Below are 26,506 nucleotides of genomic sequence, written 5' to 3' on the forward strand. Positions count from 1 at the left end.
CGTCATCACCACCATCATTACCACCACCATCTTCACCATAATCACCACCATCACCACCATCACCATCATCATCTAACCATCACCACCACCATCATCACCACCATCACCATCATCACCACCATCACCATCATCACCACCATCACCATCATCATCAGCATCCTCTTCATAACCATCACCACCACCATTACCACCACCATCTTCACCATCATCACCGCCATCACCACCATCACCACCACCATCCTTCTCCTCCTCCTCATCATCATCTTCATAACCATCATCACTACCACCATCTTTTTTTACATTTTTTATTTATAATTTAGTTGTTTTTTATTATTTTTTTTATTGAAGTATAGTTGATTTACAATGTTGTGTTAATTTCTGCTGTACAGCAAAGTGACTCAGCTATACACATATATACATTCTTTTTTTTTATATTTTCCATTATGGATTATCCCAGGAGGTTGGATATAGTTCCCTGTTCTATACAGTAGGACCTTGTTGTTTATCCATTCTATATATAATAGTTTGCTTCTGCTGATCCCAAACTCCCAATCCATCCCTCCCCCGCTCCCCCTCGGCAACCACCAGTCTGTTCTCTATGTCCGTGAGTCTGTTTCTGTTTTGTAGGTAGGTTCATTTGTGCCATATTTTAGATGCCACATATAAGTGATATCATATGGTATTTCTCTCTGACTTACTTCACTTAGTATGATAATCTCTAGGTCCATCCATGTTGCTGCAAATGGCATTATTTTGGTTTTTTTATGGCTGAGTAGTATTCCATTGTATATATAGATACCACATCTTCTTTACCCATTCATCTGTCTGTGGACATTTAGGTAGTTTCCATGTCTTGGCTATTGTGAATAGTGCTGCTATGAACATAGGGGTGCATGTATCTTTTTGAATTATAGTTTTGTCTGGACATATGCCCAGGAGTAGGATTGCTGGATCATATGGTAACTCTGTTTTTAGTTTTTTGAGGAACCTCTATACTGTTTTCCATAGTGGCTGCACCAACTTACATTCCCACCAACAGTGTAGGAGGGTTCCCTTTTATCCACACCCTCTCCAGCATTTGTCATTTGTAGACTTTTTAATGATGGCCATTCTGATGGGTGTGAGGTAGTACCTCATTGTAGTTTTGATTTGCATTTCTCTAATAGTTAGCAATGTTGAGCATTTTTTCATGTGCCTTTTGGCCATTGTATGTCTTCTTTGGAGAAATGTCTATTTAGATCCTCTGCCTGTTTTTGGATTGGGTTGTTTTTCTGTTACTGAGTTGTGTGTGCTGTTTGTATATTTTGCATTAACTTTGTATCCTGCAACTTTACCATATTCATTAATTAGCTCTAGCAGTTTTCTGGTGGCAGTTTTAGGATTCTCTATGTATAGTATCATGTCATCTGCAAACAGTGACAGTTTTACTTCTTCTTTTCCAATTTGTATTCCTTTTATTTCTTTTTCTTCTCTGATTGCCGTGGCTAGGACTTCCAGAACTATGTTGAATAATAGTGGTGAGAGTGGACATCCTTGTCTCGTTCCTGATCTTAGAGGAAATGCTTTCAGTTTTTCACCGTTGAGAATGATGTTTGCTGTGGGTTTGTCATATATTGCCTTTATTATGTTGAGGTAGGTTCCCTCTATGCCCACTTTCTGGAGAGTTTTTATCATAAATGGGTGTTGAATTTTGTCAAAAGCTTTTTCTGCATCTATTGAGATGATCATATGGTTTCTATTCTTCAGTTTGTTAATATGGTGTATCACATTGATTGATTTGCATATATTGAAGAATCCTTGCATCCCTGGGATAAATCCCACTTGATCATGGTGTATGATCCTTTTAATGTGTTGTTGGATTCTGTTTGCTAGTATTTTGTTGAGGATTTTTGTATCTATATTCATCAGTGATATTGGTCTGTAATTTTCTTTTATTGTGGTGTCTTTGTCTGGTTTTGGTATCAGGGTGATGGTGGCCTCATAGAATGAGTTTGGGAGTGTTCCTTCCTCTGCAATTTTTTGGAAGAGTTTGAGAAGGATGGGTGTTAGCTCTTCTCTAAATGTTTGATAGAATTCACCTGTGAAGCCATCTGGTCCTGGACTTTTGTTTGTTGGAAGATATTTAATCCCAGTTTCAATTTCATGACTTGTGATTGGTCTGTTCATATTTTCTGTTTCTTCCTGGTTCAGTCTTGGAAGGTTATACCTTTCTAGGAATTTGTCCATTTCTTCCAGGTTGTCCATTTTATTGGCATACAGTTGCTTGTAGTAGTCTCTTAGGATGCTTTGTATTTCTGCGGTGTCTGTTGTAACTTCTCCTTTTTCATTTCTAATTCTATTGATCTGAGTCCTCTCCCTCTTTTTCTTGATGAGTCTGGCTAATGGCTTATCAATTTTGTTTATCTTCTCAGAGAACCAGCTTTTAGTTTTATTGATCTTTGCTATTGTTTTCTTTGTTTCTATTTCATTTATTTCTGCTCTGATCTTTATGATTTCTTTCCTCTGCTAACTTTGGGTTTTGTTTGTTCTTCTTTCTCTAGTTTCTTTAGGTGTAAGGTTAGATTGTTTACGTGAGATTTTTCTTGTTTCTTTAGGTAGGCTTGTATAGCTATAAACTTCCCTCTTAGAACTGCTTTCGCTGCATCCCATAGGTTTTGGGTCGTCGTATTTTCATTGTCATTTGTCTCTAGGTATTTTTTGATTTCCTCTTTGATTTCTTCAGTGATCTCTTGGTTATTTAGTAACATATTGTTTAGACTCCATGTGTTTGTGTTGTTTACGTTTTTTTCCCTGTAATTCATTTCTAATCTCATAGCGTTGTGGTCAGAAAAGATGCTTGATATGATTTCAATTTCCTTAAATTTACTGAGGCTTGATTTGTGACCCAAGATATGATCTATCCTGGAGGATGTTCCATGTGCACTTGAGAAGAACGTGTAACCTGCTGTTTTTGGATGGAATGTCCTATAAATATCAATTAAATCTATCTGGTCTATTGTGTCATTTAAAGCTTCGTTTCTTTATTTATTTTCATTTTGGATGATCTGTCCATTGGTGTAAGTGAGGTGTTAAAGTCCCCCACTATTATTGTGTTACTGTCAATTTCCTCTTTTATAGCTGTTAGCAGTTGCCTTATGTATTGAGGTGCTCCTATGTTGGGTGCATATATATTTATAATTGTTATATCTTCTTCTTGGATTGATCCCTTGATCATTCTGTAGTGTCCTTCCTTGTCTCTTGTAACATTCTTTATTTTAAAGTCTATTTTATCTGATATGAGTATAGCTACTCCAGCTTTCTTTTGATTTCCATTTGCATGGAATATCTTTTTCCATCCCCTCACTTTCAGTCTGAATGTGTCCCTAGGTCTGAAGTGGGTCTCTTGTAGACAGCATATATATGGGTCTTGTTTTTGTATCCATTCAGCAAGCCTGTGTCTTTTGGTTGGAGCATGTAATCCATTCACGTTTAAGGTAATTATCGATATGTATGTTCCTATGACCATTTTCTTAATTGTTTTGGGTTTGTTTTTGTAGGTCCTTTTCTTCTCTTATGTTTCCCACTTAGGGAAGTTCCTTTAGCATTTGTTGTAGAGCTGGTTTGGTGGTGCTGAATTCTCTTAGCTTTTGCTTGTCTGTAAAGCTTTTGATTTCTCCATCAAATCTAAATGAGATCCTTGCTGGGTAGAGTAATCTTGGTTTTAGGTTCTTCCCTTTCATCACTTTAAGTATATCATGCCACTCTCTTCTGGCTTGTAGAGTTTCTGCTGAGAAATCAGCTGTTAACCTGATGGGAGTTCCCTTGTATGTTATTTGTCGTTTTTCCCTTGCTGCTTTCAATAATTTTTCTTTGTCTTTAATTTTTGCCACTTTGATTACTATGTGTCTCGGCATGTTTCTCCTTGGGTTTATCCTGTATGGGACTCTCTGCGCTTCCTGGACTTGGGTGGCTATTTCCTTTCCCATGTTAGGGAAGTTTTCGACTATAATCTCTTCAAATATTTTCTCTGGTCCTTTCTCTCTCTCTTCTCCTTCTGGGACCCCTATAATGCGAATGTTGTTGTGTTTAATGTTGTCCCAGAGGTCTCTTAGGCTGTCTTCATTTCTTTTCCTTCTTTTTTCTTTATTCTGTTCCGCAGCAGTGAATTCCACCATTCTGTCTTCCAGGTCACTTATCCGTTCTTCTGCCTCAGTTATTCTGCTATTGATTCCTTCTAGTGTAGTTTTCATTTCAGTTATTGTATTGGTCATCTCTGTTTGTTTGTTCTTTAATTCTTCTAGGTCTTTGTTAATCATTTCTTGCATCTTCTCAATCTTTGCCTCCATTCTTATTCCGAGGTCCTGGATCATCTTCACTATCATTATTCTGAATTCTTTTTCTGGAAGGTTGCCTATCTCCACTTCATTTAGTTGTTTTTCTGGGGTTTTTTCTTGTTCCTTCATAGCCCTCTGCCTTTTCATCTTCTCTATCTTTCTGTAACTGTGGTTTTTGGTCCACAGGCTGCAGGATCGTAGTTTTTCTTGCTTTTGTTGTCTGCCCTCTGGTGGTTGAGGCTATCTAAGAGGCTTGATGGGAGGCTCTGGTGGTGGGTAGAGCTGACTGTTGCTGTGGCGGTCAGAGCTCAGTAAAACCTTAATCCACTTGACTGTTGATGGGTGGGGCTGGGTTCCCTCCCTGTTGCTGTGGCGGTCAGAGCTCAGTAAAACCTTAATCCACTTGACTGTTGATGGGTGGGGCTGGGTTCCCTCCCTGTTGGTTGTTTTGCCTGAGGCAACCCAACACTGGAGCCTACCTGGGCTCTTTGGTGGGGCTAATGGCAGACTCTGGGAGGGCTCACGCCAAGGAGTACTTCCCAGAACCTCTGCTGCCAGTGTCCTTGTCCCCACGGTGAAACAGAGCCAGCCCCCGCCTCTGCAGGAGACCCTCCAACACTACCAGGTAGGTCTGGTTCAGTCTCCCCCAGGGTCACTGCTCCTTCCCCTGGGTCCCGATGCGCACACTACTTTGTGTGTGCCCTCCAAGAGTGGGGTCTCTGTTTCCCCCAGTCCTGTCGAAGTCCTGCAATCAATTCCCACTAGGCTTTAGAGTCTGATTCTCTATGAATTCCTCCTTCCGTTGCCGGACCCCCAGGTTGGGAAGCCTGACGTGGGGCTCAGAACCTTCACTCCAGTGGGTGGACTTCTGTGGTATAAGTGTTCGCCAGTCTGTGAGTCACCCATCCAGCAGTTATGGGATTTGATTTTACTCTGATTGCGCCCCTCCTACTGTCTCACTGTGGCTTCTCCTCTGTCCCTGGATGTGGGGTATCCTCCTTGGTGAAGTCCAGTGTCTTCCTGTCGATGATTGTCCAGCAGCCAGTTGTGATTCTGGTGCTCTCGCAAGAGGGAGTGAGCGCACATCCTTCTACTCCGCCATCTTGGTTAATCCTTGTTTGTATATTTTGGAAATTATGCGCTTGTCGGTCGCATCATTTGCAAATATTTTCTCCCATTCTGTAGGTTGTCTTTTTGTGTGTTTTTTTTTTTATGGTTTCCTTTGTTGTGCAAAAGCTTGTAAGTTTGATTAGGTCCCATTTGTTTATTCTTGTTTTTATTTCTATTGCTTTGCGAGACTGACCTAAGAAAACATTGATACAGTTTATGTCAGAGAATGTTTTGCCTATGTTGTCTTCTAGGAGTTTTATGGTGTCATGTCTTATGTTTAAGTCTTTAAGCCATTTTGAGCTTATTTTTGTGCATGGTGTGAGGGTGTGTTCTAATTTCATTGATTTACCTGTGGCTGTCCAGTTTTCCTAGCACCACTTGCTGAAGAGGCTGTTTTTTCCCATTTAATATTCTTGCCTCCTTTGTCAAAGATTAACTGACCATAGGTGTGTGGGTTTATTTCTGGTCTGTCTATTCTGTTCCATTGATCTGTGTGTCTGTTTTTGTACCAGTACCACACTGTTTTGATTACTGTAGCTTTGTAGTATTGTCTGAAGTCTGGGAGAGTTATGCCTCCTGCTTTCTTTTTTTTTTCCCCCTCAGGATTGCTTTGGCAATTCTGGGTCTTTTATGGTTCCATATAACTTTTTGGATTATCCTAGTTCTGTGAAAAATGTCATGGGTAATTTGATAGCGATCACGTTAAATCTGTAGATTGCTTTGGGTAGTTTCGTGATTTTTTATTTATTTATTTATTTATTTATTTTTGGCTGTGTTGGATCTTCGTTTCTGTGCGAGGGCTTTCTCTAGTTGTGGCAAGCAGGGGCCACTCCTCATCGTGGTGCGTGGGCCTCTCACCATTGCGGCCTCTCTTGTTGTGGAGCACAGGCTCCAGATGTGCAGGCTCAGTAGCTGTGGCTCACGGGCCTAGTTGCTCCGTGGCATGTGGGATCCTCCCAGGCCAGGGCTCGAACCTGTGTCCCCTGCATTAGCAGGCAGACTCTCAACCACTGCGCCACCAAGGAAGCCCCATAGTTTCATGATTTTTAACAATATTCTTCCAATCCAAGAACATGGGATATCTTTCCATTTCCTTGAATCCTCTTTAATTTCCTGTATTAATGTTTTATAATTCTCATCATATAAGTCTTTCAGCTCCTTGGTCAGGTTTATTCCTAGGTTTTTCTCTTTTTTTTTGGTGCGATTTTAAAAGGTATTGTTTTTTTGCATTCCCTTTCTGATGTTTCATTGTTAGTGTAAAGAAATGCAACCGATTTCTGAATGTTAATCTTGTATCCTGCTACTTTGCTGAATTCATTTATTAGATCTAGTAGTTTTTCTGTGGAATCCTTAGGGTTTTCTATTTATAGTATCATGTCATCTGCATATAGTGACAACTTTACCTCTTCCCTTCCAGTTTGGATACCTTTTATTTCTTTTTCTTGTCTGATTGCTGGGGCTAGGACATCCAATACTATGTTGAATAGAAGTGACCCACCACCATCTTTCTCATCATCATCACCATCACCACCATCATCATCATCATCATCATCATAGCAGCTCCTGTATACTGAGTATTTGCTATGTGACAGGCACAGTCCATACCCCTGCCTTCATGCTGGAGCCCTGTGATACCCCCATCCCAGTGCAGAGACACTGACCCCAGGTGTCCCCCCACCCCTGCACCAGCTCTCCACCCACGATCCCTCCCCAACTCCTTTCCCCTCTGTGCCCCTTCCCTTCCCGCTACAGGTGTATGAGGGTGGGAGCAACGTGGACCAGTTTGTGACACGCTTCCTCCTGAAGGAGACGGCCAATCAGATCCAGTCCCTGCTGAGCTCGGTGGAGAGCGCGGTGGAGGCCATTGAAGAGCAGACCAGCCAGATCCGGTGCGTCGATGGGATCTTGTGGGGCCTGTGGGGTGGGCCGTGTGTGTGCTGACCTGCTGCTTGGTGGGGACGTTCGTGTGCTTGGGGGCTGGGTGACCTTGGGCAAGCCGCTGCTCCTCTCTGTGCCTCCACTTCCCCAGCTCTTTAAGTGGGGACGATTATACACCTACCTCCTCACAGAGTTATGACTAGTTCCTAGACTCTGATCAATTTGGCCACATTTCCATATTGCTCACATTATTGTTTAGCTAAAACTATTCTATTGTTTGACTCATTTTTTAAAACCTGGGAATAAATTTAAGAAACTCTGGTGGCTATTACCATCATTTGAAAACAAGTTATCACATGCTGTGAGTGAAGAAATTGTAAAAATAAGCGCTGTTGGTGCCTGCAGTCAGCTTGGACCCTGAGGGCTGCTGCCTCTTTGTTCAAAAAGAGAGGCTGTGAGATCATAGATGGGCGTTGGAAACAAAGGAGCATCAAAGCATGACTTCAGAAAGATTGAAAGAGCAGTGAAATAGAGTGGTTTTCTCCCAATGTTAGTGTTATTTAAGGCCTTGTTTGTGGGTCCTTGAAGCCGTGGAAAAGTACCTGGGGTCCCCCCTCTTTGCAGGGGTCACTGTTGGGGCGGTGAGATGGGGGTCCGGAGAGTAGCAGTCTCCTTCCGGCTCGGCAGGGCCAGCCCCTGGGGGCCACGAGCCCTCCCATTTGCTGTCCCAAGTTCCGGCCAACTCCTCTGTGCCTGTTCTTCCCTGAAGAGCTGATGTGCCCGGGGCAAAGGGGAAATAAAGAAATAGAAACAGGCGGGGGCAGCTGCCGGATGCCCAAGCTTTACTGAGCCTTGAGTCTCTGCCGCGGTTTCCCAGGCAGAGACCCGGCACAGCAGGATGTTGGTTGCTGGGCATGGGGGTTTGTATGTGTTTTTTTGGTTGGTGGGGGGCTTGTCCCAGTCAGATATGATTGCAAAGGCTGCTCAGTGATGCTGTTCGCAAAATGCCTTTGCTCTGAGCACCTGCAGCCCGGTCACCTAGGATATGCACAATGCAGATTCCTGGGCTCCGGCCGTGCCCGCTGGATTAGGGTCGCTGGGAGCTGAGCCCAGGACTCTGCATAGCTGATCAGTCTTGTGATTCTGAGGGTTCCCAAGGTTAACAGCCTCAGCTCTGGAAGTTGTCACGTAAATTTTCTTCATTTTTTTTAAATTTTTTTATCACTATCTTGATTTTAAAACCTGCGGTTTCTATCCTGCTGCAGAACAGATAAGACCGCTGCATGATTTTCAGAGCCGATTTCCTGCACTTTGCCAGTTCTGTCACGTGTCAGCCGTTACACCTGCCTGCCCCCTTTTTGGAAGCTTACTTTGGGATGTTGTTGGCAGGGGTGGCACGTCGCGATGGGGAGACACATCTCCTTCACAGGCACTGCCACCTCAAACCGCCCAAATCTCAGCTGTTTCGGCTCTCAGCTGCAGATCCCCTGAGCGTCCTCTTTCCCAGGCCTGGGGACGTCGTGACCCAGGCACGAGCCACTGGTTCAGACCCTGCCGCCCTTGGGGGACTCCCACTGTTCCCACTCATGGTCTGAGTCTGTTGAGGCGCCACGATTGACACCTCAAGGACTCTGCCAGCCTTTCTCCTCCCTTGGGGGTGGCCCCTCTGCACAGGGAGAGGCTGCTGGGCTTTCAGGCTCACAGGAGGCAAATTCCAGAACATTACCAAGGCAGCCCTGGGGACCAGGCATGTCGGCCGTGCACACAGGAGTGTGTGGGGGGGGCGGGGGGGAATATGTGCGTCTGGGTGTATTTTTATGTCTGTGGTGAGTTTTCCAGCATCTTTGCACATGGGCGTTTGGGCATTTGTTGAGTCGCTACTACGTGCCAGGCACAGTGTTTGGTGGGCTGTGTGTGCGTGTCAGGGATGCTGGGGGCTGTGCGTGTGTGTGCACATCAGTAGTGTGCGTGGCGGGTGGTGTCATGACGGGATGGGCCCAGGCTGAGGTCGGGATCACGGATCTTTGTCCTGTTAGATGCCTGCTCTTGACTGTGTCTTAGGGCTTCCTTTTTTGGACAGGGGGCTTGTTAGCCAACCCAGGCCCCCACCCCAGAGGGCAGTGAACACTGAATCGGCTCCTAGCAGGGCCGGGGGGGTAGGGGCAGCCGTGGGCTGTGGGGAGGCTGGGGGCCTGGCTCAGCCTCGCCCGGCCCTGGAACTAAACCTCCCGGGAACAGGGTCTGGGTTCCTGGAAAGGATCTGAGTTCAGATCCCAACCCGGCCCCGCCTGCAGCGTGGCCTTGGCCTGTGGGCCTGGTGTCCCCCTCTGTAAAACAAAGGCCACGATGTTCGCTTCACAGGGACGGGGCTCCACGGAGTGAGTTTTGTGCACGTTTCAGCCCCCAGTTGGTGCTTAATGTTTGTCGAAGCTGCCACAAGCGGACAGGGCCCTGCAGCCCCCCTCACAGTGTGTGTTTCCCCACTCCTCTGCAGACAGAACCACAGCAAACCCAGCCACAGCGTGGTGGAGACCTGGTCTGGGAGCTCCACTCCCCTCTATGCCCACAACCACAAGCTCACGGCCGTGGAGCAAGGGAAGAGCTTCCCACTTGGTGAGAGAGCAGTGGCCCAGAGTGGGGGGCACTGGCTGGGGGGTCCTGGGGGGAATTCTGAGAGTGGTCCACATGGGGCCTGGGCCTCCCATGGGGACCGAGCCTGGGAGGGCTGGGGGCAGGTCTCAGCCCCGGGGCAGGGCCGGGAGCTCCCCTCCACCTTAGGCCTGGCCCTGCCCCCCCATCAGCATCTCTGTTCCTCTTTCCCAGTCACCTCAGACTCCAAGGAGGAGGGCCTGGAAGCCCAGATCAGCAGGTTGGCGGGGCTGATAGGACGGCTGGAGAGCAAGGTGAGCCCACTGAGCCCTCGCCTCTGTCCCTGCATCCACTCTCCGCCCTCCCAGCCCCCAGGGAGTGCAGAGTGAGGCCCGAGCTCGAGACAGAAGTCAGGAAGCCTTGTAAAGGACATTCCCCAGGTGGAGTGCGGACTAAGGGTAGATGCCGGGAACATGTCCACTGTATAGGACCGGAGGAGAGGAGCAGCTGTGGAGGGTGGGCGGGCAGCCAGGAGGGGCATCTCAAGGAGCAGGAAGTAGTCGGCAGGGTCACGGGCAGCAAGGGGACAGAGCTTCAAGGAGGCGTTAAGGCGGCGGGGTGGTCTGGGCAGGTGGTAGCCTAGACCCAGCAACGTGGTGGGTGAGGGATGGTGACGTCCCAGGAGAGATTAGAATGACCGGCAGCGTGAAGTCTTTTAAATGTGACGTGGCACATCCACAAGTGACGGAAAGTGGCACAGCCTTTGCGGAATCGTGTTTTCGGAGAACATTTTATGGCTCGGTAGGCACTCAGGATACGATTGTGTTAGCTTTGCAGGGCTGCCAGAACCGGGGCTTTAAACCCAGGCATTTATTCTCTCACAGATCAAGGCTAGAAATCTGAAATCAGGATGTTGGCGGGGCTGGTTTCTTCTGAGGCCTCTCGTTGGCGTGTAGACGGCCGTCTTCTCCCTGTGTCTGTGTGTGTCTGTGTCCTGATCTCTTCTTATAAGGACACCAGTCATATTGGATTAGAGCCCACCCATGTGACCTTATTCTAACTTAATCACCTATTCAAAGGTCCTGTCTCCAAATATAGTCACGTTTTGCGGTACGGGGGATTGGGACTTCAACATATGAATTTTGGGGGAACACAATTCAGCCCATAACGATGACCATTCGTTGGAAGAAAGAAAATAATTTGCCTTAAGGTTTACCAACAGGCTCCAGTATCAGACTGCCTGTATTTGAATCCTGGCTATAACACTTAACAGCTGTGTGACCTTGGGCCAGTGACTTACCCTCTCTGAGCCTCAGAGTCCTCCTCTAACCACAGAGAAAATAATCAGAATGGCACCTCTCACAGGGTCATTGTGAGGATTAAACAAAATGATGTCTTAATGGCTTAGCACAGAGCCTGCTGCATAGTTAGCATTTAATATTAACAATGTTATTTAGCAGTTATTATTAGACATTCTGATGCCAGAACCTATACACATACCATACCTGTATATCAACATAAACCAAGATAGCAGGCATCTCCAGGCTGTAGGGTTGCAGTGGCAAGTTTACGTTTTTCCTACTTCTTTGAATTTTTTTATATCTTTTGCAAAAGGGCAAAAGAAAAATAGTGCTTTGATGGGTTCGTGGGTTAGTTCTTGAGGGATTCGTGAGGGCAGTGGGTGGGGCTCCCCAGGAGGAGGTGAGGCCGAGACTTGCAGGGGAGTCCGAGGGAGGAGGCGGCCATCCCACCTGCAGGTCTGAGGCCGAGGGGTGGGATCTCCTTCCCCCCCCCACCCCGCCACCCCGCCACCCCGCCACTAAGCTAAAGCCGGCTGCTGGGTGGGAGCGGTGGGAAAGGCTCGGCGGGGACCCTGAGGCCCGGTTGTCATAACAACTCTGCGGGCGCCCCCAGGGGGAGGCTCTTTGAAGCTTATTTTTAGCGCCCCAGTCGCCTTAACAACCGGCTGGCTGGAAACCAAGGAGCACCTGGGCGTCCTGGAGACGGGGCGGGGCCCTCTTCCCGGCCTCTGATTGGTCCGAGCTGCGAGCAGGGGCCAATCCGGGACCTGCTGTGGGCCCCGCCCTCCAAGGGCCAACCTGAGCGCTCCTAGCTGTGCCTGGGCTCCTGGAACGCTGGGACGGCGAGGCAGGGAGACGGGGCGGGGGGCGCAGACGTGGGTGCCGCCGCCCTTCCCCCACCCTCCCGTCATCTTTATCTCATCCCCATCCTCACCGCCGCGGGGCCCAGCTGGCCAGGAGAAACCTAGGGAACCAGTTGCAGCCCCTGCTCTCCAGGAGCCCACCTATATGGTTTTAAAACCATGGAAAGAGACTTGCCCTGCCAGGCAGACCTTGGCCACCTACAAACGCCTACATCCACACCCTATGTCCCCGGAAAGTCAGTACCCTCTCTGGGACCGGCTGTGTAATTTATGGGGCCCCTTGTTCCAACATTATTAAGAATGTCCAGGTGGTGACTGCATGGGTCATGGCCCTGCACATCGGCCGCTCTCTCTGTTTTCCTTAACAGCCAGCTGATGCGCCTCACTCACGTGCTTGTGTAGAGAAGAAAGACCTGGGTGCGGGATTGCGCCAGGGACACGGGCTGTCCTCGTGGAGGCTGGACAGGGATGGGCACAGAGGTGGCCTTTATTGGGGTGCCCAAGTTAAAGGAAGAAGGATCATGATTCCGTGCATCAGGAGGAGAGAGGCCTGGCCTCAAACTCAGACTCTGACCCTGGACCAGCTTCTGTGGCCTCTGGGTTCTCTGCTCTGAAATCGTGGTGCTGGGCACCATTACAGACACAAGCACGGGGTCAGGAGCAGAGTGCACGGGCTTCCCGCTTTCCTAGAGCTCACAGTAGGGCAGCCGCGACCTCGGGGAGTCTGGAAAGTTACATAAGATTTGGTATAGAGGGTTTAGCCCCCAGGGTCGGTGGAAGGCCAGCGAGCACAGACTACCTCATTTAGACCGTTACATTCATGAGGCGCCAGGGGCTGTGACTGGGGGCGACGTGTAAGTTGTCGGGGAACCTGTTGCCAGCAAGGCTGTCGGCGGAAGTTGTGACGAAACCCCAGCGTCCTGGGTTCAGCACGGTGGAGCCGCCTTCGTGTTCTCTGCACTTGGCGTGCTTGGCCTCTGTGGCTCCAGCGCCCCCTAGATGCCACGGCCAGAAGGGATCTGTGCCACTGCCTGTGGTTGGTCTTCCAGCCTGGCTTCCCGGCTCCTCTCTGAGCCAGCACCTTGCCTGGAGGGTGGGCTGAGCTCTGGCCCTGGGAGCTCCCACCCGCTCAGGGACTCCAGAGCCTCTGGAATCGTGGGGTGGAGGGGCTGGAGCTCTTCGGTGGCCCTGGGTGCTTGGGTGTCACTGTGGTGGTCCTGGAAGCCTCCCTAACAGAGGTGGCCTCTGTCTCCGGCATCTCTTCGTGCTTTGTTGTTGCAGACCCTTTGGTTTGACCTCCAGCAGCATCTCTCGGATGAAGAAGGCACCAACATGGTGAGGACCCCTCTCCTGCGGCCCCATCCCTGCCTGAGCCAGGCCTCAACATGCAGGTGGCTCGGTGTCCCTGACACCTCCACCCTGGGGCCACCACAAGGGGAGATGCAGCCCCAGCACTTGGCCACCCTCCCCTCCCAGGAGCGTTCTTAGAGGCTCCAGGGCTGTGATCAGTTGGGCCTGGAGCAACATCATCAGCAGGACAGTGACGTCACAATGCTGATTCAATCAGAGACAATTTTGCTGGTCACTCATTTTGTTGTGTCCTGGACCCGAAGCCTTGCAGGCAGCTCCCAGTCTCTCTAGAGCCTCTTTAAACGTCCCTGTTTTTTCAGCACTTGTGGGACTACTTCCCGCATTTGGCTTCTTAAGTTTAGCTCATTTTTCGCCAGTTTCCACGTGTAAGAATGAAAAGTGTGTGTGGGGTGGGGGGAGTGGGTCGGTTTTATTCTGAAGAAATTGTCCTGTCCTGGGGAGGCGGGCTCCTGGGCTGGGCGGGGTCCCGGGCTGCCAGGGGGGAGTGGGCTGCCATGGGGGAGCGGGCTGCCAGGGGGCCCGCAGGGTGGCTCACTGGTCCTGTGGCCCCGCAGCATCTGCAGCTGGTCCGGCAGGAGATGGCCGTGTGCCCTGAGCAGCTGGCCGAGTTCCTGGACTCCCTGCGTCAGTACCTGAGGGGCACCGCCGGAGCCAGGAACTGCTTCCAGTGAGTAAGCTGCGGGGCGGGGTGGTGGCCGGGAGCTCTGCCTGGGGTTGAGGCACAGGGCAGGACCGGCCTCACCCCTGAGAACACACCGGACCCCAGGGAAGCCCCCTAACGGGGTGGTTCCAAGAGCTGGGTTCAGGTCCCCTAGCTCGGGCTCTTCCTTGCTGCGCAAACGTGCCAAGTGACTTCTTCTCGCGGACCTCAGCTTACTCATCTGTAAAGTGGGACCACTGACCGGACCCGCTCCCTGGTGGGGTTGGAGGCGTCAGTGGAATAATGACCGTGGAGGGCACAGGCCAGTGCCTGGCACCCAGCGCCCACTCAGCATTAGCTGCCACGGTTGCTGCCCCTCAGGGCCTCACCCTCTGGTCCCCACTGCCAAGGCCTGCATCCTTGCCGGGGGTGGTCCCAGAGGGCTGTTGGTCCCACAAGCTGCCGGGCTCTGTCTCCCGTCTGTGGCCCACCCGTCGGTGCCCGGCGGACAGTAGCTGTAGGCTCCGTGCCTGTTCCCTGCCTCGAGTCTCTCCCTCCCCGGTTGCTTTTCTCCTACCTCAAGAGCACGTGTGCCTCCACCAGCTTCCCGGTGAAGCAGGTGCGCCAGGCCTTGGGGGTACGGCGTGACTCAGGCGGCTGCTCTTGCTGCACGTTAATCCTGGGTGGTGGGAGAGGGCAGGTGACAAAAGATGGTTCTGGTTGGCAGGGGGCGCCGTGCAGGCCAGCGAACGGGGGGCTTTGGGGAGGGGCTGCATGTGTGCCGAGGCTGAGTGATGAGCAGCGCCACCCGCAGACTCTGAGGCCCGGCCCAGGCTGCTGCCCAGACCTGGCGTGGCAGTGAGGGAGCCGTGCTTGCGAAAAAGCAAGCAGCCGGTGTGGCTCGACAGAGTGACCCAGGGGTGGGTGGGTCAGATGGCCAGGGAGGCAGGCAGGCCCTGCTCGTTCCGGGGACCAGGGACCACGGGGGAGAGATGCTTAGGCAGGAGGGAGACTCGGTCTTGCCTCCCTTGTGTAAGGAGGGGTGGCAACAGGCGTGCAGCTGGCAGCCAGGGAGAGGCCCTGCGGTCACGCGGAGAGGGCACTGGCCTTGGCACGATGTGGGCAGAGCTGGGATCTGGTTTGGAGGGGGGCGGACTGGACTTGACCATGGCCAGGATGGGGTGGGGGGGGGCTGTAGAAAGAGGAGGCAAGGCGGAGTCTGAGATTCTTCAGCTTCAGGAACTTGATGGAGGACGGGGCCACAGGCTGAGCCGGAGAAGCCGCGGCAGGTCAGGCGCGTGGGTGCGGGGAGTCGCACGGGCCTTCTGGGCCATGTTAAATTCCAGGTGCCACTCGAGGTGCCGATGTACAAGTGGGGAGACGCGGGGAGTGGGGGGCATGCAGGTGTCACCCGGAGCCCCGGGAGCTGTGTGCTCATCATGGGAGAAGGCGTGGAAGAAGGGGGCCCGGGGCTGGAAGGGCGTCCTCCCTGCAGCCCCACCCTGGAATTGCCTGTAAATTATGCAGGAGATGCTAGCGGGCCAGGATTCTCCTCTCTCGGGGATGCTTGGGGTTCTGTGCTACCGAGCGTGTGGGAAAAGGAGAAGGAACCGGGAGGGTGGCCGAGAGGCCAGATGGGGTGGTAGCGTGACCTGGGAGGCAGGGCCTCCCTCTCCCGGGGTCGGCCACATTCTTAGAGGCGCCCCCCGCTTGCTCCAGCCCCCCAGCCTGGGTCTCTCAGTCCTATCTGCAATGGGGTGAGTGCCTTGCTGCTCGCTCAGGGGCTTGGGCCACGTCTGCCTCGCCTACGTTTAAGGATTAAATGAAAGGATGATTATGAAGGACAGCGTGGCAGGTGGAAGATGCTTTTAAAGGTAGGTTTTTCAATGACTAGAAAGCCTTTTTCAAAAAGACGTTTCACTGTCATTCATTCAACAGCCATGCTGGCCACTGTACGGGGCCAGGCCTTGCTCTCGAGGGTAGAGAGGGGCACTCAGCTGATCAGACTAGGGGGCTGGTCCTGGAGGGTTCGGGGGTCCTGATCAGAAAGGGAGTGTGTTGCTGAGAGCAGCCTCGGGGTGGTGACAGGCTGGCTTCCGGGCCTGTCACCACCCCCGGCTGCTGCAGCTTCTGCCTGGGCTCGGTTGTGGGCTGTGTGCGCACCCCAGCGGGGAGCAGGCAGGCGGGCCGCCCGGTGCATCCACTGAGTCCGGTCTCTCCTCTCCTCTCGCAGCATCGCTGCCGTGAGGCTGGCGGACGGCGTCACCTTCGTGGTCTACGAGTTCTGGGAGACGGAGGAGGAGTGGAAGATGTAGGCCTGGCCACGCACGTTCTCTAGTTTCAGCCCTCGGCCGGGGGTGAGGTGGTGGGATGGGGGAGGGGGCCTGCCCCGGCCCCCTTTCCAGGCCCTTCCTTGGGTGATGAGTCGGGGTTCCAGCGCCATCCACCACTCAGAAGGCCGGGCCTCAATCCAGTTGGAGGCGGTGTTTCTCAGGCTGGAGCTTGACCCCCTCAACGTGCTCGGCTGGGCCCTGGGAGCAGAGGCCAGGGTTGCTCCTGTTTCAAAACTGCTGCCCAAGGATAACAATCCAGAGAGAAAGTTCTCTCATTGAAGGTTGCTCATGGGGAGGCAAGAGCCAGGCTGTGCCCCCAGCACCCGGGGGCCCCGGCCCTACCTTCCCACAAGGGCTCTGAGCCCCGAGCTCGGCTGACTGGTGTGTGGCCCCCAGGCCCCGAGAGCTCACGGGCGTCCCCCTGGGTTGCAGGCACCTGCAGAGCCCCGTGTGCAAGGCGTTCCGGCACGTCAAGGTGGACACGCTGAGCCAGCCCGAGGCTCTCTCCCGGATCTCCGTGCCAGGTACCGGGGAGGAGGGCCTGGACCAGCTACCGAGGGAGCAGGGACGCCACGGGCCAGGCAGAAACGGCTGAGCTGAGGCCCAAACCTCACAGACTCTCTTCTGTTCCCTTAGCTGCCAGGAACTGCAGTCCACCAGCGAGTGCTCCAGCAGAGGGGGTCCTAGACAAGACAGGGTTCTAGAGGCAGGGAGGCCGGGCCTCAGCCGAGCCCAAAGGCCGGGGCCCTGAGCCCAGCATGGGGCAGGCCTGTGCCAGGGGCCCAGAAAGCACCCCCAGGCCAGGGCAGGCCTCGCTGCAGGACCCCCCCCCCTCGCCCACGTTCCCAGCCAGACTGTCATTCCCTCCCTGGGCCCGTGCTCTGCCCCCAGGACAAGCACCTCTGCACCCTTCGTAGGGCCCGGCCCCTGGCACAGAGTTGGCACCGGCAGGAGGAGCGCCAGCCTGCAGGCCCTGAGGGGAGAGGGGGCCCGCTGCAGCCTCCTCCCCCTGACGCGTCTCCCCTCCTCCCCTCCAGCTGCCTGGTGCACCCGGGGCCGCGACTGACCCCCTGCCCGAGGCCCCGCGGCTGAGCCCGCTGCCCTGCTCCCGCTGATGAAGGACGTCCACTCTTTTCTAAAAACTGTGGTATACGCGCGAGCTGTCTTTTCAATATACTTCCAAATAAGGAGGTCTTTTCCTGCTGTTTGAGGTGAAGGAGAACCCCTGCCCCCCGCTTGTTGACAGAGCAGCATCTGAGCTGCTGGGCCCTGCGGAAGCCAGAGGGCGGCGGTGACGGGGAGCGGCCCCTGCGCCCACCTGACCAGTCCCCACGTCCTCGGCCGGGCTGCCCCTCACCGCCTCTCCCTGCTCTCGCCTCCTGGTTGCCACTCCTCCACCTGGTAGGAGCCGGGACCCTGTAGTGCCCCCCAGGCCCGGGCCGAGCCCGCAGGCGGCAGTAGACCCCATGTAGCCAGTGCCCTGCGAGGCAAACAGCCGCCCGGGACAGGCACCAAATAAACTAGCGTTGGGGACGGCTGCGTGTGTGTTTTCTAGTTGATGACAGCTGGCGAGCGAAGCTGTCAGGATGCTCGGGGCCCCTGAAACCTGAGCCCAGTCGCCTCAGCTTTCTTATCTGTCAAATGGAAGTGATGACCGAGGTATGTATCTATCTTGACAAACAAGTTCATGCCTGTTGCACAGTTCGGTGGTCCCCAAGACCACCCTCGGCTCGGTAATTCACTACAAGGACTCTCAGAACTCAGCCGAGCCGTTCTACTCGTGGTTACGGATTCTGGCAGCAAAAGCATACAGACTGAACTCACCATGGCGGAGGGTCCCGGAGAGACCAAGCTCAGGGGTGTCCCTTCCCAGTGACATGTGCAGACAGCACCTGGTTCTCCCAGAGCTGCCAACCAGGGAAGCTCACCTTCAGAGTTTGCACTGGGGGTCGGCTCTGGCTGACCTTAGCCTCCAGCCCCTGTGGAGGTCAAGCTGCTCCCAAGTAGCCCCAGGTAAACAAAGATACACGTGTCAGGACGTTCCAAGGTCCTAGAGGTCATCACCTCGTAAGAGCTGAGGGCAAAAGCCAGACCTCCCTGGACACACTCAATCCTTGACTGCACACCCATAAAGGTGCTGTTCCAACAAGACAGAAGACCCTAGACTTAAAGGTTATTATTTCAAGTCCGATGCTGGAACCTCTGTAACTCCCTATTTCCCTGGCCGTGGTGCAGGAGAGACATAATACACAAAAGTCTCAAGGGACAAGGAGAGAGACATGCCTCCCTTTCCTAAAGCAGGATGGAAAGGAGGGCAGGTAGGTAGGGATGCAGCTGCCAGGGGCCGCTGAGGGCTGGGGAAGGAGGAGAGAGAGAAAGGGCCTGGAACTGGGCCGTGGTGCCCAGTGAAACCATGGGGGCTTGCTGGAAGCATAAAATGCACATTCACATCCCAGCCGAACATCTGAGCGTCCTTGCACTCAGCCTCTCACAGCCTCTGTTTTCTCATCTGTGAAGTGGGGAGAAGACCCCTCCTTTGAAGATTAGGAACTGCCTGCCTCACGACAAGGCCACTGCAGGAGGTCCTGCTGGCAGCGCCACCTCACCCCACCCTGACGCCGCTACCGTTCCAAGCAGCTCAGCTGTTTTAAAAATAATATTCTCGGGGTGGAGGCTCTTGGAGGCGCAACTGAGGAAGCCTGCACTCTGGGCCCGTCACCCTCTGCCCCAGCTCTCCCCTCCTGTAGGCTCGGAGCTGACTGCACCCACAAGCACTTAGCGCCTCCTCAGATTCTGAGTGGGTGGAACAGGCTCTGAAGAGAACAACCATCAACCCTAAAGGGGATAAGAGCCTCCACTTACTTTACACTCCAGTGCCAGGCACTTGGCAGGCGCCGTCGCTGCTTCCTGTGTCATCCTGGGATCCGCAGGTAGGGAAACCGAGACACAGAAAGGCAAGCAGCTCACCAGAGGTCACACAGCCAAGTGGCACTGCTTCATCCAAACCCAGAGCAGCTGTCTGCCCCCAATCCTGTGCTCTAACCACCTCGCACACAGCGGAGACAGGTGCAGAGGAACGGCTCCAGGTTAATACGGTCAGATCTGAGTCAGGTTCCCCCAACAGTTAAAGATGGAATTACCACATGACCGAGAAATTCCCCTCCTGGGTGTATACTAGGCCCAAAAGAATTGAGGCATTTAAGCAAGCAAGCACTTGTGCCCATATGTTCACAGCAGCTTATTCACACGAGCCAGAAGGTAGAAACATCACAAATGCCCATCAGCGGACGAATGGACAAACCCAGGGCTATCCATGCAGTGGACCATGATTCAGCCATAAAAAAGGAATGAAGTCCTGACCCAGGCCACAGCCTGGGCGACCCTTACAAACCCTATGCTGAGCGAAAGAAGCCGGTCACAGAAGGCCACATTTGTACGATCGCATTCCTACGACACGTCTGGAAGAGTTAAATCTATAGCAATGGAAAGTAGAGTAGAGGTTGCTGGGGGACTTACTGCTGAGGAAGGCGTGTGGGAAGCGATGGAGGAGGTGGGTGTATGACACCGTGGAGGTACCCAAAGCCCCTGCAGCGTACACTTCAAAACGGTTAATTTTATGTTACATGAATCTCATTTTAAAAAAAATCACAACTCACCTGCTCAAACAGATGTTCAGCATCTGTGTTCCTTACCGTGTCCCGTTCAAAACGCAAGCCTTCCACGGGAGGCATGTGGCCGCCATCCTGTGTGCGACACAGGTAACCCCTCAGGTGCGGGGCTGCTGTCCCTGTGCGTCCCCTGGGGGCACCTAGAGCCACTGGAAGGGCACTTCCCCAGGACACTCGGACCCCCTGTAGCCCATGCTGCTCAGAGCAGGAGAACGAGTCACCTCGACTGCAGAACGTTACTGGGCCACGTTCACAGCTGTCACTGGAGACAGGAGGGTCTCTGCACTCAAGCACACATGTCACCACTGACCGGGGTCCTGTGACAGGCCAGGCTCTGGGGGTCTGTCTCAGCTCATCCCCATGGCTATGCTGGGAGGGAGGGGCTGCCCTCAGTTTCGTTTTAGAGAACAAAGAGGATGGGAACCAAGGGCCGGAGGAAGAAGGAAAGGAGGAGATGCTGACCCAGGTCCGAGGAGGGACGCCGAGGCTCACGGAGGTTTTTCCTGGGTCAGCAGCCTGAGGACAAGGGCTGTTAAGAGCAGGGACGGGGCCTGGCCAAGGTGACAGAGCCGGTACATGGCAGGCGGAGTCAGCTCAGATGTTCCAGACCCAGAGCCTATGCTCAGAGCCCTGCGCTACCACCCTGATCTCAAGCACGCCACTTGAGCCCCTCTGTCCTCCAGCTGCTATCCCAAACCAGGGGGAGGCGCTCGGTGCTGGAGCAGGTCAGTCCAGGAGATGATCATACCTGCCTGCATTTCTTTGCATCACATCCTTGCGTGATCATGGCTGATCTGAGGCTCAGTCCTATGAGAAGCCCCTCTACCTGTCAGAGAGATGGAAACGATCGTACCCAGGGGTGATACCTGTCACCCCTGCAAGAGCCCCACCCTCATCTCTTCTTAGCATTAGTGCCAGGCCACCACCTCCCTGATGTGCTTTCCTGCTTTGGCATAAGCCCTACGGTCCTCATACTTCCCTTTTTCCCTTAGCTGCCAGGAAGCTCAGTGTTCACCTCCTAATACTCTCAATCTAGCTTTTCTGGAAATAAAACTACCATTGCTTGGGTCCCCCACCAGCTGCTGTGGGTACATGATCACCTTTAGTTCTCACACAGTAAGCCCACATTGCCTCATACACAATAAGGCTGCTCTGTTTTGCTGGTGGAGAGATTCTTAGAGGAGGTTCATGAACTTTCCAAATCTTGAGAAAGCAAATGGCAGAGACTATTCACAACCAGTAGTCCAACTCCAAAGCCACTTCATACACTGCCTCTCTTTTTGGCACGACCCCTACCGGCCATGCTTTGTTCTCACCTAGGACCCTCCATGAAGGGTCCTATCACAGCCCAGCCTTCCTGGGCAGCAGCACAGTGCCAGGCACACAGGGTGTGAATGATAAAGTCTCTGACCATCCAAACCCGCTGCCAGCTCGGGGGTGATAAATGCCCCAGGAAATCAATTCTCCCAGCACATGTGCCGGTTCTGAGGCCCTTGTCCAGGAGGACGCTGTGGCCACTGCAGGGTGTGGCAGGTCGTGGTGGGGCTGGTCAGAGAGCACTTGGAGAAGGGTCCTGTGTCCCCCTCACAGGGTCAGAGTCTCCGCCAACAGCCAGGGCACTGGGGGGCAGGGGCCCCATCCCCGCCCCCTGGGTCAACTAGTTCCCACCCCCCTTGGCCACTCCTAGGAGTGGAAAGAAAATGGACGATGGAATTTAACCCAAAATCAGTCCCAACCCAACTCTGCACCTCACGGGACAGGCGGCCTTGAGTTTCCCAAGCCTCAGTTGCCTCACCTGGAAAATGGGCGAGTTTGAAAACATTACGCTAAGTCAAAGGAACCAGACACAAAAGGCCACGTATTGTATGCGTCCATTCATGTGGAATGTCCAGAATGGGCAAATCCCTAGAGACAGAAAGTGGATCCATGGTTACGGGGAACTGGAGAGAGGGAGGAAGAGGGAGTCAAGGCTAACGGGTCCTGGGTTCCTTTGGGGGTGGATAAACGTGTACGGGAATTGGATATTGGTGACGGCTGCATCCCTCTGTACATCTAATGCTCACCGAATTGTACACTTTAGAAGGGTGGACTACGTGATATGTGAATTGCATCTCAAAAAAACAAAATTAATACAGGTGGATAAATGGAAAAAACCAAACTCTAAAACGGTCCTATCACCACCAGCCTCACACACATGTGACACGAGATAACAAACAAGGCCCAGCTGCTGCCTACCTGGAGGGAGGTGTCTAAAGGACGTCAGCCCATGCGGGCTCTGGCACTGCTGGCTTCTGGCAGGTGTCCCAGGGCGGAGGAAGAGCGGGCTGAATCCAGCAACATCCATCCAGGGGTTGCCGGGCCCCGGGCAGGGTCAGTGCCGGGGAGCACGGCGACGCGGGAGCTCCTGGCCCCGTCCTCCTCTCCTCCCCGGCCGTGGGCAGAGCCCTGCCCCCTCAGCCGCAGGCGTGGCTCCTCACCCCGGGATCAGGGAGGGAACCGTGGAGCAAACAGCGCACTTGTCCTCCGGGCTCTTCAGGTCCAGCCAGTGGAAGGGGCGGGGGCTCTCCTCGGGTTCCCCCCCCACTGGAGAGAGGCCAAGCACAGGCTGTGTGGCCAGCTCTGGGCACGCATCTCCTTGGGCATTCCCCCGTGCCGTGGCACTGCCATCCCCAACGGATGCCGCCCCAAATGCCCTCTGGGCTCTCACCCACCGAGCAATGCCCTTGCCTCGTGTCTTTGATCCCAGCACCCCAAAGCAGGGCTCTCTGGGCCTCAGCACCTACCTCCCAGTTATGGGTTTAACTTATTTTTCTGGGGGACACAGTTTAAGCCCTAACCTCTGGAAACTGTGACTGTGACCTTATTTGGAAATAGGATCTTTGCAGATCCCAATTAAGTAATTAAGATGAAGTCATGCTGAATTAGGGTGAGCCCTATAAGAGGGAAATTCAGACAGATACACAGGGAAGACGGCCACGTGAGGGAGGCGGCAGAAATTGGAGGCAGGCAGCCACGAGCCAAGGAGAACCAAGGATGGCCAGCAACCTTCAGAAGCTGGAAGAGGCAGGAGGGACCCTCCCCCTACAGCCTGCAGAGGGAACGTGCCAGCCCAGCACACACCTCGATCTCACACTTCTAGCCTCCAGACTGAGAGAGAGTGCACTGCTGTTGCCAGAAGCCCCCAGTCTGTGGTCATTTGCAGGGCAGCCCCAGGACACTAAGAAACTCCTCACCACCGCACCGGAAACCCTGGGAACCAGCAGAAGCCCAAATGAGCAGCCTGGGAAGGCAGAACGTATCAGTTTCTCCAGCATCTTTATGATGAAATAACATCGGTCTCACGGCTGGGTGCAGGCAGGCGGACCAGGGCAGCCGTGGAGACCCCGTCCCGCTCGGAGCAGCTCCATGACAGCCGCCACCGTGCTCTGCCCGAAGATGAAGGTGCCGACGAGCACGGAGACCACCCCCCAGGCCTCCAGGAAGCACCTGCCAAGTCAACAAACTCACGTCAACACGCGCTTTTCTGGAGAGTTGCACAGACGAGCCAAACACACATAGAAAACTTATGATGTGAAGCCTAGTAGAGTCACCAATTTGGAAAAAATTCAGGTTACCCTCCCTTACCCGTAGGGATGGGTTTCTGAGACAACGGGAAATAAAGTACCCATGCAATTGAAAAAAAAAAAAACAAACTCTCACCCAATCTGTTGTTTCATAACCTCGTTCCTTCCCAATATTTTATCAAAGACAAAGAAACGGGGGAAGGGAGACACTAGTTTCAAACTCCCTTCTCTTCCGCTTCTTTTCTTTAGGGGGTTGAAGCCCCCGAAAGTGAGGAAGGAGAAGAAAGCCCTAGGTCACACAGATGGGAACAGCGGCTGGGGGGCCATGGAGGAGGGGACAGAAGTGGCTGGAATTGGTGGCCACGAGACCACGTCCACAGGCTTCATAACGTAACCAGGAGAGAAGCTGCAGACAGTGAGGCAAGAGCCACGATAATAAGATTCCCACGAAATGATAGGGATATTTCTGGCCCCTTAACAAAGGCCACAAGGATCCGTTGTCATGGAAAGTTCATCTCCAGTTACGCAGCGTGGCAGAGCGGCAGCTCGGTGCCATAAACACCCGCCTGCCTGAAAGGGGGGAGAGAGGTGAACGTGACGGGGCTGCCGGCTCCTGGGAGCAGCTTTGATGGATCAGAAAGCCCTAAAGCAGCGCTAGGATTAAAAATACCTTGAAAGCCCATCAGTAACAACTGCTGTGAACTTGGACTGAGGCACCACACAGAAGCAGCAAGACTTGAAAGGGCGCTACAAGGAAAGAACCGTGTAGGGGGCCCCCAGGCAACTGGGGCTGGTGCTAAGCCCAAGTCAGCTTTAGAGGTGCCCACAAAAATGCTTCTCAACCCAGAAGGGAACCCAGCCAGGCCTGCCGCTGTGGGAAGACCGAGCTTGGGCTCCATGTGGCTGGACGAAGGGGAAAGAGAGGCTGCAAGTGGGCCCCAAGTTCACGGCTGCTGTGACATAAGAGCAACTGTACTGGGCTGAATGGTGGTCCCCCAAATTCACATCCACCTGGAAGCTGTGAACACGACCTCATTTGGAAATAGGGTCTTTGCGGATGTGAGGAAGTTAACGATATGGAGATGAGATCACCGTGGATTGGGGGTGGGCCCTAAGCCCAATGACAGGTGTCCTCATAGGAGAGAAGCAGAGGGAGACTTGAGACACAGACATAAGGGAGAGGCTGTGTGAGGACAGAGGCAGGGATGGGACTGATGCGGCCACAAGCCAAGGACCACCTGGAGCCGCCAGAAGCAGGAAATAGCACAGAATGGAATCCCCCCAAGAGCTTGCAGAGGGAGTGTGGCCCTGCTGACACCATGATTTTGGACTTCTGGCCTCCAGAACTGGGAGAAAATACATTTCTGTTGATTTAAGCCACGAGCAGCCCTAGAAAACTACTACAGTATCCTATCTAGCCGTCTTGGCCTCAGTTTTCACATCTGTGAAATGGGACCAAGATCTGCACAGTCTCCCGGGTCCCTGGCACCGGCTGAGCTCTGGCCCATCACCCATGCACACACTCTCTTTCTCAGTGGGGTCCAACTGGGCCCCTCAGTGGCAGAGTACATGGTCCAAGTCACACCAGAGGCCGACCCAGCAGAGGGTACTCTGTTGAAAAAAGGGATGGTCCAAACTGTCTTGTCTAACCAGCAACGTGGAGCAGGGAAGGGGGTAAGCGTGGGGCCCCATGTCCAGTTGGCCAGAGTTGAGCCCCAGCTCTGCCCTTACTCGCCACCTGCCTGTGGGTTGGTTTCTGTCTCCTCGTCTTTGGGATGGAAATATCCCAGCATCGCAGGGAGAGGAAGGGGTAAAGGGGCTGAGCGTGGGGCCCAGCACTGAGGCGTCATCCAACCAGGACCTGCTGTCCTGTTAACAGAACGTGTTGCCCTGGTGCATGGGGGAGCCCACGGCCTCCGGAACTCAGGGATCTGTGGGGCAACAGGACCAGCCTGTACCCACCCTGCCCGGGGTCTGAGTGCAGGATGGGGAAGCACGCACGACTCGGGCCTCCAGACGCCGGGAAGACCCCAAATCTGCATAAAGCTCCAAGCAGAGACCACAGCGCTCGGAGCAGAAGGGCGGCCGTGCACGGACTGAGCAGGGCGCCGTGTGCTGGCCTGGGATGGAGCCCCGGCTCAGCTGCCCCCCCACCGTGTGGACAAGGCCCCCCTCCCGGCCTGGCCTGCAGTTCCCTCACACGCAGGACCCGGCGGGCGAGCAGCCTTCACACGCCCCTCCCGCCGAGCCCCACACACGCTAGAGTCGACACCCTCACGTGCACACACTTACTTAACTCGGGGTCCTACGGGCTCCACGCTGATGGCACAAATGAGGCACAGACCTGCGGAGGAGACACGGGGTCACACCAGCTCTTCATTATTGAACCCAGAGCAGCCCCGAGCTCGCAAGGGCTCGGCCAACACCCAGCAGTCCCCAGGGACCCGAGAGGCCGGCAGGGCCTTTGCCCAAAGCGGCCCCGCAGGCTCACCCTGCCCCTGGAGAGCGGGCACCGAATGGTGGCTCATGGCGCCACTGTGGGGTCCCCGCTCGACACCCCCTAACACCTTGGCCTCTCCAGCGACATCGACAGCACACGCTCACGTCTCTGATGAGAGGTAGTGAGTCAGGGCCAGACTCGGGGCCTGACCCCTGGGACGCCTTTGACAACTGCCAGCTGCCTTTGTTATTTTCTTCTTTGTCATTTTTTTTTTTTTTTCTTTTTTAATCGTGCTACTGGGATTTGAAGCCAGACAGCTCTGCCTAAAGATCCTGTGGATCTCCCCGCTGCCAAGCCTATCCTGGCCCGTCCTGTCCAGCACGGGAAACGGCTAGAGCTACAAGGCCCCACCCAGGACATGGACACCCAACCCATAC

The 26,506-nt window shown here is 53.5% G+C and overlaps 2 protein-coding genes across 2 annotated transcripts in view; one reads left to right on the top strand and one right to left on the bottom strand.

Moving 5' to 3' along the window:
- NECAB2 (N-terminal EF-hand calcium binding protein 2) overlaps window positions 1–17,923 on the top strand; it is a 43,262-nt gene extending 25,339 nt beyond the window's left edge. The window contains 8 exon segments of the mRNA XM_036835202.1: window positions 7,176–7,312; window positions 9,796–9,914; window positions 10,125–10,204; window positions 13,336–13,389; window positions 13,980–14,092; window positions 16,299–16,376; window positions 16,831–16,922; window positions 17,436–17,923. Of these exon segments, the coding sequence (XP_036691097.1) occupies window positions 7,176–7,312; window positions 9,796–9,914; window positions 10,125–10,204; window positions 13,336–13,389; window positions 13,980–14,092; window positions 16,299–16,376; window positions 16,831–16,922; window positions 17,436–17,464 (702 nt within the window). The 3' untranslated portion in view covers window positions 17,465–17,923.
- Window positions 17,924–23,291: 5,368 nt separating this feature from the next.
- The window catches only part of SLC38A8 (solute carrier family 38 member 8), a 33,959-nt gene continuing 30,744 nt past the window's right edge, over window positions 23,292–26,506 (bottom strand). Inside the window, exons 9-10 of the mRNA XM_036834130.1 lie at window positions 25,922–25,973; window positions 23,292–23,552 (exon numbers count right to left, since the gene is read on the bottom strand). Of these exons, the coding sequence (XP_036690025.1) occupies window positions 23,405–23,552; window positions 25,922–25,973 (200 nt within the window). The 3' untranslated portion in view covers window positions 23,292–23,404. The remainder of the gene's footprint in view (window positions 23,553–25,921; window positions 25,974–26,506) is intronic.

The sequence above is a fragment of the Balaenoptera musculus genome, chromosome 19 (assembly GCF_009873245.2).
Source record: "Balaenoptera musculus isolate JJ_BM4_2016_0621 chromosome 19, mBalMus1.pri.v3, whole genome shotgun sequence".
Taxonomy (NCBI): domain Eukaryota; kingdom Metazoa; phylum Chordata; class Mammalia; order Artiodactyla; family Balaenopteridae; genus Balaenoptera; species Balaenoptera musculus.